This window comes from Panthera onca, chromosome C1 (assembly GCF_046562875.1).
Source record: "Panthera onca isolate mPanOnc1 chromosome C1, mPanOnc1 haplotype 2, whole genome shotgun sequence".
Lineage (NCBI taxonomy): Eukaryota > Metazoa > Chordata > Mammalia > Carnivora > Felidae > Panthera > Panthera onca.
The window spans coordinates 115979439-115996840 of NC_138346.1; the positions used below are offsets into that span (position 1 = coordinate 115979439).

The 17402-nt window shown below is 49.1% G+C and overlaps 3 protein-coding genes across 7 annotated transcripts; 1 reads left to right on the top strand and 2 right to left on the bottom strand.

Annotated features, from left to right (window-relative positions):
* Nucleotides 1-691: 691 nt before the first annotated feature.
* MLLT11 (MLLT11 transcription factor 7 cofactor) lies at nucleotides 692-10929 on the bottom strand. 5 transcript variants are annotated; one of them, XM_060622643.3, is made up of 5 exons: nucleotides 10763-10929; nucleotides 9842-9929; nucleotides 7578-7730; nucleotides 6257-6422; nucleotides 692-1930 (listed from the first exon to the last, which is right to left on the bottom strand). In XM_060622643.3, the coding sequence occupies exon 5, from the start codon at nucleotides 1922-1924 to the stop codon at nucleotides 1652-1654; it is 273 nt and encodes a 90-aa protein (XP_060478626.1). In that variant the 5' UTR covers nucleotides 1925-1930; nucleotides 6257-6422; nucleotides 7578-7730; nucleotides 9842-9929; nucleotides 10763-10929; the 3' UTR covers nucleotides 692-1651. The 5 variants fall into 5 exon arrangements, with proteins under 5 accessions (XP_060478626.1, XP_060478628.1, XP_060478624.1 ...); XM_060622645.3 differs by lacking the exon at nucleotides 9842-9929 and having other exon boundaries at nucleotides 6257-6329; XM_060622641.3 differs by lacking the exon at nucleotides 9842-9929.
* CDC42SE1 (CDC42 small effector 1) lies at nucleotides 7176-13090 on the top strand. The gene is made up of 5 exons (XM_060622646.2): nucleotides 7176-7306; nucleotides 10397-10711; nucleotides 11251-11361; nucleotides 12071-12159; nucleotides 12457-13090. The coding sequence occupies exons 2-4, from the start codon at nucleotides 10658-10660 to the stop codon at nucleotides 12143-12145; spliced, it is 240 nt and encodes a 79-aa protein (XP_060478629.1). The 5' UTR covers nucleotides 7176-7306; nucleotides 10397-10657; the 3' UTR covers nucleotides 12146-12159; nucleotides 12457-13090.
* Nucleotides 13091-13851: 761 nt separating this feature from the next.
* CC1H1orf56 (chromosome C1 C1orf56 homolog) lies at nucleotides 13852-17379 on the bottom strand. Its single transcript, XM_060622639.2, has 2 exons — nucleotides 16152-17379; nucleotides 13852-15314 (listed from the first exon to the last, which is right to left on the bottom strand). Exons 1-2 carry the CDS (start codon nucleotides 17184-17186, stop codon nucleotides 15294-15296), a joined length of 1056 nt encoding a protein of 351 aa, XP_060478622.1. The 5' UTR covers nucleotides 17187-17379; the 3' UTR covers nucleotides 13852-15293.
* Between the last annotated feature and the right edge of the window lie 23 nt (nucleotides 17380-17402).

The following is a 17402-nucleotide window of genomic DNA, read 5'->3' on the forward strand; positions in this document are numbered from 1 at the left end:
TTTCATTGTCGTGTGTATCCTTTTGTATCTCCTGGCTCATTGCCTTTCGAATACTAAGGACCCCAAAACGACCAGTGTGGCTTTGTTTTTAATGAGTTGAGTTATAAATAAGCAGTTAACATATTTGGATGACTTAGTTTCTTTTTTTAAGGCATCTATACTGAGATCATTAAGAGCACGGTTGGTGGGGCGCCTGGGTGGCTCAGTCGGTTAGGCGCCCGACTTCAGCTCAGGTCACAATCTCGTGGTCCATGAGTTCGAGCCCCACGTCGGGCTCTGGGCTGATGGCTCAGAGCCTGGAGCCTACTTCCGATTCTGTGTCTCCCTCTCTCTCTGCCCCTCCCCCGTTCATGCTCTGTCTCTCTCTGTCCCAAAAATAAATAAACGTTAAGAGCACGGTTGGTGCCACAGATGCCTTCTGAGACATCTAGAATTACTCCCTATGTTGGTAGCCAATGGTCAAGCAGAAGAGTGGTTGTTTGCATTTCTTCCTAAATAGCTTTGTAATTTTAAGTTGATTTTACCCTTATTGATACCTATCCAACCTGATATTCATCATTTTTAATGTACAAAGGCTACTAAAAGAACTCTTATTGAAAGACAAAATATATAAGCTGAAGGTGAAAGCAAGGCTAATTTTGGAGATCTATACCGCTTCTCTTTGAAGAGAGAGAAAACTAGAATCCAGGCCTGGGATTGAATGTCTTTATTCAAGAAATGAGAAAATGGCAGCACAAATCAGCAGCAATAATTTTGGAAGGAATGGGGGTACAAGGTGTAGGGTCATAATGTGATTATTTCAAGGTCTCAAGGTAGCTGAGGAACTGTGCCTGAGGCCCATTGATCAGTATTCTCCATTGCAGACGCAGGAGGTGGCAAGACTAAAACACTAAAGGCCAAACCTTATGCCTTTTAGAAACAGAATCATACCTTACAAATTATCATAGTACTCAGCAAGATTACATTTTAAGATTTGAAATTGGAGTCATTTTCCTCAGCTAGCGTTAGGAGCAAAGTTGTAAAGTGGCAAAGGTTTGAAGGACTACCCCTTTGACAATATAGTTATTTCTGAAACAATTCAATTCTTTCCCTTATTTTCGTTTTCCATGAGGTATTATCACCTCTTGTTTTATACCTTTCATTACACCCGATTTCTCTGAGGAAAAGAAGGTATTGTAAGGAGCAGGATCCAACAGCGAGACTTAACACCTTAACAGCCTTTTAGAAATCCTACTGTCTTGTAGTAGATAATCTCAAAGCTTCCAGGGTTTTCAGCGACTGTTGAAGAAAGATTTGTGTTTACCGATCTGGAGCAGGATATTAAGTTTGAGCAATCTCTGAAGATTAAAATGAAAAAAAAAAATTGTCCCCCATTTTGAACTACTATACTACTCTCTGGCGCCCCCCACCAGGCTTCTTTCTGGAATTAGTGTCTGGGGGGATAACTTTGGGGCTTAAGGGCTTTTGAGAAAAACTGATTAAATAAATAAATAAATAAATAATAAATACAACACAACTCTGGCAGATTCATCAGCACCACCTCAACACCATAGAGGGGAGAGAGCAAGATTCACAGGACAAAGGGTGGGAAGGGAGGGGCTTGCAAGGGAAGACAGTGAGGGCAAGGTGGTGGCAGAGAGGAGTCTTGGGCTTAAAGCAAGTCCAATTCGAAGGAGTGGATGCTGGCAATGGGAGCTCTCCAGAAGTTGAAGGTGCTGTACTCCAGGAGGGCATCGCCTTCGGAGTGTTTCTCCTGTTCAACTCCAGTTGGTTGCCCGGTCATCTTGCCAGCGCTGCTGTCTTTGATCTTGTAGGTGGATGTATCTGACAGACCCAGGCCTTCCAGCTCCGACAGATCCAGCTCTGGAATGGGCATCCTCCAGAAAAGAAAGGAGCTGTACTGGCTACTCACAGGGTCCCTCATAACTTCCTAGAAAGGAACCAGCTGTTAGTCCTCATTCTACAGCAACCTCTTCATGGCCCATGGCCTTTCCTTACTTAAAAACTTCACAGGGGCACCCAGGTGGCTCCTTCGGTTAAGCATCCAACTCTTGCTTTGGGCTCAGGTCATGATCTCACCGTTCGTGAGACGGAGCCCCCCCGCATTGGGTTCTGCACTGACAGCACGGAGCCTGCTTAGGCTTTTCTTTCCCCCCCTCTCTGCCCCTCTCCCACTTGTATGCACGCCCTCTCTCTCTCAAAATAAATGAAGGTTTAAAAAAAAAAAACAAAGAAACCTTAAAAAATAAAAACTTCCCATTCTCATTTGCCTCTGTACATGATCCAGATTTCCTAGGACAAGCTTTGGGAACCTTTCCTTTATTACTATTTTCTACCATTTCCTGCCTTCTCTCATCTTGGAAGGACTTATTCACTGCCTAATGCTTCAAGTCAATCTTGGGTCTGGTTTTCAAGGCTTTCTAGAATTTGGCTCATCCTTCCTAGCCATAGTACAGTCTCTGCTAGTTATGCTCATTTCTGTCTTGGTTAACTTTGTCTACTCTCCATCTTTTGTATTTATTATTATTTCTTTTACGTACAAGATCATCGGTTTACTATAAAAGGATATAACTCAGGAATGGCAGATGGAGGAGATACACAAGGCCAAGTACAGGAAAAGGGCGCAGAGCTCCCATGCCCTCTCCAGGTGCTCCACTCTCCCCACATCATGTGTTTCCACCAACCTGGAAAGCTCCTCTCTGCTCTCCATCTTAAAATACCACCCATGTTTCAAGACTACCAGGAGTCCCTAGAAGAATCCAAGTCCCTAGAGAAATCATTCCCCTGAATTCTTATGTTTTTAAATACTTGGCTTTTTCCTAACTTTGGTTTAATAGGTACCTCTGAAAAGGGCTTTGAGAGAGAGAGAGAGAAAGCATGAGCCAGGAAGGGGCAAGAGAAAGAGGGAGACACAGAATCTAAAGCAGGCTCCAGGCTCTGAGCTGTCAGCACAGAGCCTGATGCAGGGCTTGAACCCATGATCGTGCCCTGAGCTGATGTCAGACGCTCAACTGACTGAGCCACCAAAGCACCCCTAATTTTCTCTCTTTATCCATCCATAACTTGCCACTCCCGTCTTTTAGCCCACAGGTAAGCCTTAACAGCCTGTATTTATAGTTTTCTCTAGCCTACCTCTCCTTCAAAACAAAGCCCAGGTAGGTGCTGAAAGAATTTTCCTATGCTATAACAAGACCTTGATTCTCTCATCCTAATGCTAGAATTTACCTGAGAGCAAATGGATTGGGAATTCCAGGTAAGGAAAGTAAGAGTTTAGACCGGAAGGAGAAAGTCCTTTGACCGAATTCGATACTTTTCTCTGCTCTAACAAGTACTCCTATCATCTTTTCCCACCCACACCCTGATGTTACAGGACTAGTATGCCTCCTGCACCCTGCTGGTTACTAGCCAAGAAGGGGCAAAAGCATTAGTTGAAATGTTCCCAAAGAAGCAGAATGAACATTCCACTGCCTCCAAAAATAGAACCCCCATTTTAAAAGGCCTTCCTCCCAGTACACTCCATTGGCTCCTACCGGGCCTGAGGCTCCTAAACAGTGGCTTTAAATAGGTTCCCAACTGCCCCCATGTAATGTGTTAGGCGAACATGAGAACCACTGCACTACAGGAACTATAACCGCATATAATGTGAACTGTCTCTACTGAGCCAGAACAAAAAAGCCTTAATCTAGAGCACAGTTATGTGTGAGTGTAGGGGCTTTAGGACTGGTGAGTGGGCAGACCAGGATGTTTTTAATGTTCAAAGCCAGTTCTCAGTTGCTCTTTTTCTTCTGAGGTTCAGGCTCCAAAGAAACCCTGGGAACTGAACATTACTCAGCAGAGAAATTGCTTAGAAGGAAGGTTATGTGGGGACTGGAACAGGGTGGAGGAGGGTGCTGGAAAGGTGAGGTCATCATCCTATGATACTCAACTCTGATCGTTTCCACAGTAATTTCCAGAGACATGTGCACAGAAAGAGAGTTACAAAAAATGGTTGGACCTATCAGACTACCTACTCTGGCTTTAGACAGGGACCACCTTAGGATCATCAGTGTTACGGACTTCTGACCAGAGACTTTTTTTTCCCTCTTTTTCTTCCTTCCTTCCTTTTCTTTTTTTAACTAAATTGCCAGTTACTTGCCTACATTGCTGGCTTTTTCTTTTTTTTTTTTTTTTTAAATATCTCCTCCCTTACCAGTCCTGTCCATATCAAGCTTAGTATAATGTGGGCACATGATAGAGTCTTTAAAAAATAGAATCACAGGGGGGAAAAAAATCATAGAATTTTAAAACTAGAAGACATGTTTAGGGTTCCTGGCTGGCTCCATCAGTGGAGTGTGTTACTCTTGACCTTGGGGTTGTGAGTTTGAGCCTCATGTTGGGTGTAGAGATTACTTAAATAAATATATTCTGTGCTGTAACATACGGTATATTTTTTTTTAAAAAGGAAAGAAAAGAAAACATGTTAGAAATTATCTGCTGACTCGTGAAGCCTTCCAGCCAGTTAGAACATAGGTCTCATTCCCCATCTGGTCTTTGTTGATGTGTTGTACATAGATAGTTGCGTACAGTTTTATATAATCCTATACCAATATTCTCAAAACTTGCAAGAATTTTTAGTTGCTGAAGAACAGATACTCAGTAGACTAGATGTTGATTGTTCCTGTGATTCTGATCTGAATGATGAAAATGCAGAAGACAGCAAGCTAGAATCTGAGACAGTGAAAAAGCTCTTTGACAAACTGACTCCTTTTCTTAAAACCAGATATGTATAAAAATTGTCCAAACAATCCCTGAGCGTCTGGCAGAGCATATCTTGCAATAAAAAAATGCTAAAGGAAATTTTACAAAATATTAACTTACAAGGCCTAAAATCTCTAGCTATGCCATGAACTCGGAGACATGTACACAGAGTACCAAATGCATAGAAAGACACTCATACAAGCATGTATGACATTTAAATTCAAGTCAAGAACACTGACCACACAGAAAATTGCAACTAAAATACCATTCACACTACTCTCATCAGTAAGGAAATTCTGGTGTTTAATATAGTATGGATTTAATTCCCAAGTCTCCAAATTTTGCAGAAGGTCCCTGTTCAGCAAGCTTTCTCTTCCCCTCCCCAACTGTTCTCCATCCATACCTCATCTCTCTCTCCATTTCTTCAAGGGCTTGGACAGTGCCTTGTACCACAATATATGTTCAAAAAATCCTTCCAAATGTCCTTCCTTTTAAATGATCCAGATACTTTAGGCAAAGATAATTTCTAAATATCACCCTTTGTATTCTTAGGGATACATGATTAGCAAATATATAGTATAAAAAGACACACTCTCTCTGAGCCCCACAGACACACCCAAATACCCTTTGTCTAGACCCTCTGTGGGAACCCAAGGCCTACCTGCCTGACAGGGCCTTGCTGTGTCATGCTGCCACCATTGGGGGGAATGACAGGGATGGTGGTTGGAGGGGATGGAAGCTCTCTGGCATTTCAGTGTAAGTGCCTCCCTCATTCTGGTCTTGGATTTCCCTGTTAGCCATGACCTTCCCCCATCTATTCTCACTGAGCTGCAAATAAGCATTCCTTCCCAGAATCTGCTATGTAGCTTTTGTGGGCTGTACTGATTTCAATAATAGAATCAGGCAGTTCTCCAACACAGAGGCCCCCACCTTCCTACCTCAAGCTGCCTCTTTCTTTGGAGCAAAGGTTTGAGATGGGGAGTGGGAGGCTGTTAAACGAGAGGTCAGGATTACTTTCAATATTATGTCATCCCTTCCCCCAAATTCCCTCCTATGGAGACAAATAAGTTTGGGATGAAGGCAGACACATCAATGGAATACCACAGAAAAAAAATATATATATAGGGAAGTACAGGCTAGAGCAATACAGTAAGACTACAGATTCATCAAAAAACAGGTAAAACAAATTATAGCTTGAAAAGGAAGATGGAGATAACAAACGAAGATAATAAAACACCTAAGACAAATTATAGGCAAATAGATACTTGAAATGAGATAAACGCTGAGAAATAATAATTCCATGTAAATTGTTAGAAATTAATGTCTGTGTATTAGAAGGCAATAATGGAAATCTTAGCAAAGGGATCTAAAAAGGCGACCAAAACCTACCCATTGTTCACAGCGCCCCTTCTCTTGAACTGTCCCCCACCTCATCCTTATTAAGGGTCTTCAACCCAACCAGAAGCAGCTGCTCTTTTATCTTTGCAGCCCCGTGCCCCCTTCCCGCAATTTAGTTTACCTGTTATCAATGAATTACTAGTGTGTTCCCAAGATGGAAGGAGTACCTCGAGGGCTCCGGCGTCTGCTCAGGGCTGGAGAAAAAGCAAGCTGTTGGGGCTTTGACGGCTTTGTCTTCTCACTCCCTCTCTCGCTCCAGTGGCTGAGTCTATCTGCTCAGTCTCCCCCTGCAATGCAGCCCCTCCTAAGAAGGGCGGAAGGACTCCCCGCCCCCTCCTTGCCTGACTCGGCTAATTCAAATGATAGGTTCCAGAACACTTCAGGGAGGGAGACAGGATTAAAGCATCTCCGTAGGCTTTATTGGTCGGCACAATTATTCCGGAGCTCTTCCCGCACCCCCCTGCTGCCTGGGGTGCAATGAATGAGTAGTTAATTGTCCCCTAAGTTTAGGCTTATGGATTTAAAAAGCTTAACTCTGGATAACAATAGAGGGGTGTCCCTTTATGCCTCAATTTAAGGATTTCAAGTTACGAAATGTTTTATTTTTGAGAATCCGAAAAAAAATCCTCGCCCCTCCCCCCTCCAATCCCTACTCCTGCGACTCGCCTCCGCACCCTCACAATGAGTAAATAAACCTAGCCCCATTCCACTTCGGGGAGAGCACGGAAGGATGGGGTGAGGTGCTTCCACGAATCTCTAAACTTAGCCGGGCCCGGGGGATTTGGGGGCTCCTCTTAGTTTTGCCCCGCAATGCCTGGCGCGCAAGGGGGGACATGAGGCTGCGGGCATCGCGGCTTGGGCGCCCCCCCCCCCCCCCGCCCCCGGCCCCAGCAGGGGTGCCAGCCGGCCGAAGCCGCCAGGCCACCTCCCACGGCCCCGTGTGGTGCAGTGCCTCCCCAGTCCGGGGGGGAGCAGTGCGCCCAGCTCCGGGCCGGACGGGTTTCGTAATCGCGTCGCCGCCGTTTCCGCCCCGAGCCAGCCCCACCTCTGCCGGCCCGCCCTCGGCTCTCCCACCGCGCAGCGGAGCCAGCCCGGGAAGCCCACACCGGCGGGCACGGCGCGGGAGCCCCCACCCGCGGCAGCCGCAAGCCTCGACGCCGAAGCGCGGCAGGTGAGACCGCGGCGGGGGTCCCCGGGCGGTGAGCCCCGCCTGCGCTGCCGGGTGGAGACGCACCGGATGCTGGGGGTGGGGGAAGAGGGAGGCCGGGGCTGTAGAGATGCAGGGTTGGTGGGAAGAGGAGTGCGTTCCCAGAGGAACAGTCTCCATCCCCGCCCGTGCGGTGCGCAGGCCGTGGCCGCTGAAGGGCAGAGGGCAGGGAGGGACTGGGATGGGGGTGGGGGAACGGAGGCCAGAGGGGATAAAGTCTCCGAGACTCACTAACCTCGGCGGTGGCGTGTGCTGGACAGTGAAGCACACAGCTGGTTCCTGGGACGGCCAAATCTGAGGCCGAAGCAGCCACAGAAGACGGTGACAGTCTGGAAAATTCACAGCGGGATCCCAATCCTAGTTCAGCGTTGGGAGGAGCAGAGGATTTCTGGGTAGAGTTGGGGAGTGGACAGAAATGCAGTCCATGGGACTTTGTCTCCTGGGGAGGGAGCTTAGGGCCTAGCTTCGGTTCCTAGTAAGCCCCCACAAGACCTTCCTTGGGGAAAGGCACAGTCGGTACTGGGGCAGATGGCTGTCACTTGATCGAAGAGTGCTGTTCCCCCTACTTCCCCGGCGCCCCTCAGCAGCCCTGCGTGTCAGGAGGTCTCCACAAGGAACCAGCTGCAGCCCCGGGCTTAGAGCCAGAATTGCCCACTCCATTCTCTCAGTTCTCTTTCTCTTTCTCCAGCTGCTTCTTGTGAAGGCTTGTTGGGCAGCGGGTTGGAGGCCTTGGGGCTGAAGGCAGCGGGACCGGGAAAACCGGTTTGGGGCTAGAACAGGACTGGGGAACTACCTCTGTACATCCTTTCCCACTGGAACCTTTCTCCCATCCCTCCTCCTGCTCACTCCCCCAGTGGTTGGGAAGCTCCTAAGTCCTAGTGTGACCTTGGTGTCTCCAAGCTCCATCGTTCAGCCTTCCTATTTGGGACTCAGGCCCAGTTCTCAATGCTACTAGGCTGTCAGGATATGGCCTTACACAGTCTAATGCTGAGTCCTCCTGCTCTCTTCCCAGCCCCTTCCCCTCCACTGGGGAGCTAAAATAGTGGGCAGTGAATGCAGGTGTCTCTTCCTCCTGGGCTTACCAGCTCCGGACTTCATGTTTCCTCAACCCAGTCATCTCTAGATACTTTAAAGGAGAGTGGCAGCCCGTTGCTCTTACTTCCTTTTCTGGCCTGTACCCCCTGCCACCACCACATTCCCCCTGCCCACCCTTCTCCACACTCCGACTCCCCTGCCAAGTTTCAGAGACCCTTATGTTCTGTGTCCTGGGGAATGGAATTTCCTGGTCACTTCTCATCATCATTGGCCCTTTCGTGCCAAGTCCCACACACACATGCTTTCCCTCCACCCAGCTCTTGCCAGATCCCTGGAAAAGGAACAGAAACGTCCTTGTTCTCTCCACTGCCCCTTTCCCTCCCTCTCCTCTCCCCTCTTCTCTCCTCTTCCCTCCCGCCCTCCACTTCTGTCCACTCAGCTGGGTGTTGGGGGAGAGTCCACTCTCTGTAAAGCCTGGCTGGGGGTATTGGGGGTTTCCTCTGATTCTCCATTGTTTTCTTCATTGCCCCGCCTGCAGCCGTTAACACCCGCCACCACCACCATTGCGACAAACCCTGTGACTGACTGACTTCCCCACTGACCACAGCTCCCCTCTCTGGACAGCTGTGTTCTGACTTCCGCCCCTGTCTCATTACTCCTCCCCTCCAGTGGTGGGAAGGGAAGTAAAGCTCAGGCTCCTAGGTCTTTCTCTCCCCTACAAGCCGTATCTTAGTGTTTGTGTGATCTCATCCCAATGCTATATTAGAAAATCCTCTCAGTTCTTAGAGCAGTCTTGGGTCCAGAGCATCGGGGTTCCAGGTGTGGAGGGGAGGGAGATTCCTATTCGTGCTAGAGTGTAATACTCATGAAGCAGCCCCATTTGGAGTCTTTGAGGCTGCCTGTATCATAGGACTGGGGAAGTGCAGTGAGCCCAGGGGAAACCCAGGTGTGCCCTAGCGTGGCTGGCCGGGAGGAAAAGGGAAGGAAGTTCTTCCCTGGACACTAATGCTGTTGGAAAGTTCCTCGTGTCTGGTTGGCTGGTGAAGCTTGGGAATGGAAGTGGAGAGGAGGGAGGAGAGAACAGGTCACAGCATGAGAGTAGGAGGCAGGCGGGGAGGCCTGAGGCCCAATGGGGGATGAGGCAGAGCAGAGTGGCACTGCACGATGGGACATGTGAAGAGGGTGGGGAGCTGGAGAAAGACGCCTTGTGGGACAGAAGATACCTGGTACCTGTGTCCCTACAGCCTGTGCACAGATCATCTGTCCAAGGCACACACGCCGGAATCCTTGCCGTGCCACATATGTGCACGCAGAGGTGCACACACAGGAGTGTGGTGTATACAGCCTTCGGGAAAGATCTCAAGGTCGAGTAATAAAGGAGTTGTTGAAGGGAGAGGTTGGATCTCAATTGAAGGAAATGAGGAGGAACAAGGGCAGGGATTAGAGAGGGAAGAAACTCCTCACCGTAGAAAGTCTTTCTTGAGGTCCAACCTGCTGCAGTTAGTCAACTACAACCTGGGCAGTCAAGGCCTCTCTCAGTCTTAAAGAAAATCTAGATGTTTAGGGTAAGGTAAGGAAAAAGGGAGGGACAAGGGTGGAGGCCCTGTTTGTGAGAACAAAAAAACCACCATTTCCTCTTAAAGGTCACTTAACTGCCCCTCCCCGTCTGCCCTAAACCCAAGGAGATGGGAGGAGGGACTTGTAGCACCCCCAAAACGGCTCCTTTGTGCCAGTGTCCCTTGGCCCCTCCCATCCTCACCCTAAATGCTTCTATTCCCTGCCTCTCCCTTGGTTCCAGCAGCTCCTCAACCGCTTGGTGCCCTTCTGGTTCTTTTCCTTTCTCTGGGCATCACACTGTGAGGTTCCTGTGTTTGGAGAGGTTAGTGTTGGGTGCAGGACCAGGGCCTTTAAGGGAGAACAAGAAGATCTAGGCTCATCAGGAGGCTTCTCAAGGGGGGGCTGGTGGTAGAGATGGGATTTCTCACCAACTTTTTCTCTCTTTACTTTCTGCCCATCCAGGTTTCTGGGGCTGAGGAAGACATAACCTTGTGCCTGCCTGCTCACCCCAGTCTCATCCTGCTAGTCCCTCAGGGTCTGAGACGCTGACCTTCACTGCCCAGCCAAGGGTACCACAGACTGTGCTGTCTCCAGACCCGTCCCTCTGAGTAAACCCGGGTTGTCATTACACCTGAGGGCACTGAGGAGTGGGCAGTCAAAGCACCAGAGCAAGAGCCCTCTGGGGCCTCAGGCAGAGGAGTGAAACTGGAACCATCAGGGAACATGAGTGAATTCTGGCACAAACTAGGTTGCTGCGTGGTAGAGAAGCCCCAGCCGGTGAGTCCCCAACCCCCCACCCCCACTCCAGCACACACAGAAGTCAGTTACCGCGTCCTGTGAGGCAGACACAGCACCCAGAAAGCACCCTGCTTGCCTCCCTCTCCGTCACAGTAGTCTCTATGGCCAGGCAGGTGTGCACATGGGATACAGGGGAACTGGGAGACAGAGGAACTGAATAGCCCTAGCTATCACTTCCTGTTTCTGTCCATTCTGGGAGTTGTAGGCGGAGCTTAATACCTGTCCGTCCCTCCTCCCCGCCCCCCCCCCCCATTGTTTCCTCATCAGCCAGAGGTGACTTTGATATGTCCTTTCTTTGGCATTCACTCTGTAGGCTCCTGTTGTTGTCACCCTGCCTGTGTCCTCTCTGTGTTTATATTGTTAGACCTTAGTGATTTCCCTGTTGTGATGCCACATACCCTTGCCCATCAGGCCCTTAGCTCTTCCTTTAGTGGTTTTCAAGACCACTAAAAGTGGTTTTCCACACTTCGTGTGGAAGAGGGGGCTTCAGACTTAACTCCCCTGTCTTCTCTAAGCAGAAGAAGAAGAGGAGACGAATTGACCGGACCATGATTGGGGAACCAATGAATTTTGTCCACCTGACTCACATTGGCTCTGGGGAGATGGGGGCCGGAGATGGACTTACCATGGTAACAAGGCAGTGGGGAGAGGTTGATGCGGGATTGCGGCCTAGAACCATTCCCCTTTTTTGAAGTTTAAGCAGGGGACATATGAATACTCGATGGGGAAGTAAGAGGCTAGGATTCTAGTCCTGGTCACCAGCCACATAAACCTGAGACCTGGCATTTCAGGTTTCTGGCCTAAGCTCCCTCATTTTTATAATTAGTAAATTATTCTTTACTGGGACGGGGGATATATGTGACCCCAGAGTTACTTGGAGGGCTTTTCCCCCAAACCATACCCTTCTATTAGTTAAGAGTTAATAGTCATATTGTGGCCGGGTGCATTAGGACAGGAAAAAGACTGAGCACCCCTGTCCTAAATAACGTCTAATACACTTTTCTACTCTCAGAACAAGGGAAATAGGCCTGGAGATAGCGAAGGAGTCTTTTCACCAATTGTGAAACTCCGATAAATATGAGAGAGTCCTTTGTGAGAGTCTTATTAGTAGAAGACCCATTTTATCTCATCCTCATGAAAGTCAGTATGAAGGGAGACACTGAAACTTCCCTTGGAAGAATGGTGGTTGGTTTTAACCTTTTCAGATTGATTTTTTTTTTTTTTTTTTTTTTTTTTGCCAAAGCAATGGGGTCTGCCTCTTCCATGGAGGGCACAGGGGAGATCGCTTCCTTTGTGATATCAAGACAGGATGAGGGTCTCACATGTGCTTTTTCACAGACAGGTGCTGTCCAGGAGCAGATGAGATCCAAGGGAAACCGAGACAGGCCATGGAGCAATTCTAGGGGCTTGTAGCTCCGACAGGAATGGTAAGTAACTAAGGACACCCGTCCAACACCTCTAGCCCCTGATAGCACATCCTGACGCCCACCTCAGAACCCCAATCCCCTGCAAGAATGGGAGGTGAGAGAAGGAAGTATTAGGATGGGGGAGTCAAGAATGGAGGACCCAGAAGGGCAGAGAGACAGCGAGGCACAGACAGATAGAAATCGAGAAAAGAGCATGCTGCGGAAATAGCCGAGAGTCTACACTAGGTGGTGCCTTACCCCTAAGGCCTCAGTTTTCCTTGAGACTAATCCTCCTTCTTCAATTTCTTTTTAAATCAGGTTCTGCTGTCGAAGCCTCCACTCCATGTCCAGCCCAGAAGAGATGTTGCTCCCTCCTAGAACCAGTGACCCCAGGGTCCCTCTTTTCCCTATCTGCCTATTAGTGCCTCAGAAGGCTTGGGGGCTGGACTCCCTCTATTCCCTCTGGCTATAGCCCCTCCTGGAGATGGGGTCAAGGCAGCAGGACTGACCAAGTGACTACTGGTTGGCCAGAGGAGCTCAGCTGAAGCCCCGGACACTCTCAGATCTGAGATAGGAGTTTTCTGGGAACCCAGGATAAGTTCCCTTCTCCTGAATGACGGTCTAGGTGCCATCTGTTTTAAACTCTTAACCTGGAACTCCTTAAATGGGGTAGGTGAGTGAGATTCCCAAAGCTGAAGCCGGCTTTGCTGAGAAGCTCCTTACCTGCCCTTCTTCCTCCTGGAGTGAACTGAAGCAGACGTCAAGCAGGGAGAGGAGGGGAGGGTGACCACTGCCGAGTCTACTCTTTCTCTTTAGATCTCAGACTTTAAGCTCACAGCCCCTCAGTATCTCTCTGCAACTACCAGGGTCTTTCTCTAATTAGGCCTCTAACCCTGTTTCTGTAGCATTGTGAGTCCCCCAACATCTTTCTTTAATTAAAATTTTAAGATGAGTTCTCTTAATGACCTCCCTCCTTCTACTACCTCTGCCCTTGACCCCATCCCCACTAGGAATGTTTTTGTTTCCCATTGATTAAGACCTAGGTTAGAGGTGGATCTTAACCTGATGGTATTCCATTTAACTCTTGGGTACCTTGCCTGCCCTCTGCCAATCTCCCTGCTGGCCCAGGTGAGGAGAAAGAGGGATCTGGAGAGAAACCCAGAATGTTGCAAAACTAGGAAGTAGGTCTCTGAGTGGACCTCCAAACCACTGAAGATGGGAGGAGTGGTTGGTTGAAAACAATCGTCTGTAAGTTTAGGGATCTTCCAGTCCTTACCACATGGGAGCGGGGACACCTCTAGTGCATGGATTCTCAACCCAGACACTTTTGACATTGGGTTGGGTAATTCTTTGTAATGGGGGACTATCCTGTGCATCCTAGGATATTTAGTAGCACATCTGGCCCATCCTAGTTATAACAACCAAAAATGTCCAGGTATTGCCAAATGTCTCCCCCCGGGGGCAAAAATCACCCCTAGTTGAGGGCCACTGCTCAAGAGTCCAGGTATCTCTCTGTAAAGTGTTTTCCTCACCCTACACCCATTTCATTATTCATCTGAAGCCTGAGCCATAGATGAACTAGGCCCTCTGGAAAGCAGGCTCAACAGGGCTGCACATCATCTCTAAAACAGGCTCTTTATTCAGGGTATTGCTCTGCTCACATGGGTTCATGTCTCCGGTGGATGCGATGCCTACTACCCTTCTCTGTTCTTGTTTGTGGAGAAGGGGTTCCTGCACTATGGAGGCAGGAACAGGGTTTGGTGAGATTGGGGGAGGGAGGGAGAAGAGGCAATAGAGAGAGCCACAGACACCCCGGTGTGTCCTCTGCAAACTTTAAGCTCTCTTTCTGTGCCCTGGTCCTAGAACCAGATACGAATAAGACTCAGGGAGTTTCGTCTGAAGACCAGGTCCCACTCCCCACCTGGCTGAAGAGTCCGCTTTAGGTGGGAAAATTATGCAGGAACAGGGTCTTTCGGCAGTTTGTTTTCTCAGGTGTTTCTTCTGTCCCCTTCCTTGCAGGGTGGTTAGGAAGGCAGGACAAAACCGGTGAGCTCCCACCTGCTCAGAGACTGAGAGGGTGGGGGTCTCTCATTAACTCCATAACAAGCAGCATCCTGTTTGATGGTGATGGGGTCAGGAATGTGGGAACTAGGATCCACTCTGCTGAGTCCACCATCCATCCAGTGTGCCCCTCCTCTAGTGACAGGTTCTAATTGTGTTTCCATTTCAGTGTATTTCCTGCCCTTTTCAGGGTCTAAGATTGGTCATACATTCCCAGTTTACTGTTCAAATCTAGCTAGTTGCTCTGAAAGTAGCTCATCTTGTCCTAAAGTAGCTTAATGGCCTGAGGGTTATACTCAATCTGAAGGGTTAACAGGATAGGGTAGAAAGATGGGGGGCTCGTGGACTCAGGACACCCTGATCTTTAGCCTTATTCTGATGTCTTTTCTTTGGACACAGTCTTCTTTGGTGTTCTTTTGCCTTTAGCTACCTTTTCTAATGTGTATGCTACCATCACTTTAACAATATTTAAGAGTGATGGCAATGGGTTCAAGAGTCATAATTTATATTAAAAATGTGTTGGACTTTTAACTACATTTTTCAAATAAAAAACATGTAAGCAAAATAGTCGCAGAGTGATCACTACAGGTGTGTGTTGGGTCAAAGGATAGATATGGTTGATGTCACTCCTAGAAAGTAGCCGACATGGAATTCTGTGCCAACATCACCCTTTCCAAGGAGAGAAGGCCAAGTACTGTGAAGATAAGACTACCATCCTTTTCCAAGAGCTCACCTCCTTGTTCTTCCTGTTCCCTCTTCTTGGCTTTCATCTGAGATTTTTCATCTTTAAAAAATCACTAAAAACTTGGGAAAGGAGGAAGAGGAGCAACATCAACATTTTATCCTGGGGTACGGGGTGGGGGTGAAATATGCTGGAGGACAAGGGAAGGGATCAGGCCCAATGGTGTTAGCTACACAGTTCAGTTTTAAGGTTGAAGAGATTTCTGGCCTCCACCCTCAGATACGTCTGTAAAGAGACACAAGACCGATATTTTTTCTAATTTTTTCTGTACTAAAAATATCCAGTAGGTTCTGGGATTGAAAGGGTGGGGAGGCTGAGATGCTGACACCTTCTCTTGAGGATGAAGTGGCCATTACCTGCGGTTTCTCTCTAGCTGGGTAAGAAAACAGAAGAGAAGAGGGGAAATGTTAGAACCACATCTATGTTTTCCCTTCCTTGCTTCATCTCCCTCTCCCCATAAGCCCTCATTCCCTCAACACTACTGCCCCCTACTTAGGCTTCTTTATATTGAATCATTGGTATTGGATACCCGGGGAGGAGGACAAAAACAAACTTGCAAAATGACTGACCGTATATACTATTTTAGTGTCCTTCCTCTCTCCCACAAAGGTCCCGAAATCCTATCAATTGAGAATATTTTATCAAGTCAATCAGAACCTTTGGTAGTTCATTTGGTAAAGCAGAGGACTATCCTTCCCGAAGAATTCTTAAGTTACTGGAAATCATCCCAGGAGTTCTTTGGGATAGTGGTGGTGGAGGGCTTCGGCACTGGTGTCAATGCCCCCCATTTCCTCCTCTGTAACGGAATAACACCTCACAGCATTGTTGTGAGGGTCGATCCAGGTAAAGTGCACATAGTAAGACCTTAAATATTAGCTGTTGTTACTATTAGACTGCATTCATGAGCTGAGAATGATTTATATCTTCCACATCTATTGTCTGCATCAAAAATTGTTGATATACCTACAATCTTCACAATTTGGTCAATAATTCTCTAACGACCCATACATGTTACCCATTAACCAACCAGCAGTTGCCCAAGAAATGGGTGGAATCAATGGCTAACAATAATGTGAATAACTAGTATATTATGAATGAATGACCAAACAGATGACAGTTCATGGAAGCACACTGGCTAGTTGACCCAACAGGATTTTGGATGTCAGGACTTTCCATCAACAAAGGTCCTTGGCTATCACCAAACACTTACTGGTTGCATCTCTGTGAACACTGAAGACAGACTGTTCCAAATATCCTCCAGCCCCATCCGGACTCGTCTCCAAAAAGCAAGGGCTGGACTGGGGCTGGGGCTGGGGCTGGGGCCAAAGAAGAGGAAGGGGGTGGGTCTGAGTCTAGAGCTGAGGGGCGGTATGGGAGTGGTAGTGGTGGTGGTAGTGGTGGTGGTGGTAGTGGTCTGAGTGGTGCAGCTGGTGTCAGGGCAGAGACCGGTGTCCAGAGGGCACTCCTCCCTAAGTCGGTTGCAGGGACACTGCTGGTAGGTACAAGGCCGGTGCTCTGTGCGGAGTTGGCTCAGTGCTCCAACTCGAAGGCGCCCGGAAAGGCCTTGCAGCCTGCCTGCCCTGGACCGGCTCATGGTGCCTGACCTGCAGTGGCAGTGCCATGGGCCCCAGGGCATGAGAACCAGCCGCAGGTCCTCCGCTGGCGGCATGGCTGTTGGTGAAGGGTGTGGCCACGGTCTCGGGGTGGACCCTGCTGTTGACCACTGGCTCATGGTACTGTCGGGGTGAACCAAGTCCTCAGTGGACATCCACGTGTTGGCCCGCTGGTCTGAAGAAGACATCCTGATCTCGGGCTCCTGGGTATTTGCTTTAAACCTTGGGTTGGGCATCCTCGCCGTATTGGAAGTCGCTCGGAGAGCCTCTCCGCTCACGTTACTCTTTCTGGCGTTGATCACAACCCCCTCTTCCAAAGACTCATCTTCCTCCGGCGATGACACAATTGACTTTCTGACGCCTGTGGCCACCGTGGAGGCCAAGAGCTCGGCCGCGGCCGGGCCTGCCAGGTGGTCGGCACGGGCCACGAGGTCATCCTCGTCCTCCATTGTTACCCTCATCTTCTTGGGAGCGCCGGTCCGGGGGGTGGTCCGGTAGTTGCGGGACATCGGGACCCCGTAGCGGAAACTTACCCGCTGCGACTCGGTGGAAGTCAGGCCTTGGGCCCCCGCCGCCCGGGGCCCCAGACTCAGCAGCAGGGCCCAGAACAGCGCGCCGGCGGCGGGGACCATGGGGCCGGGCAGTGGGCGGCTGAAGGGGAGGCCAGCGAAGGAGGCCGCGTCTCCCACCTCCTCCCTCCCTTCCACTCTCGACCCAGGGGGTCGTTGGAACCGAGGCCCGTGGGGCTCCTACCGCGCGCCACGCCCCTCCCCCAGGCGCTCTCGGCGCAGCCCGAGGGGCTGAGCTAAAATCCCAGGAACTCCCGCAGCCAGAACTCCTGCGGAACC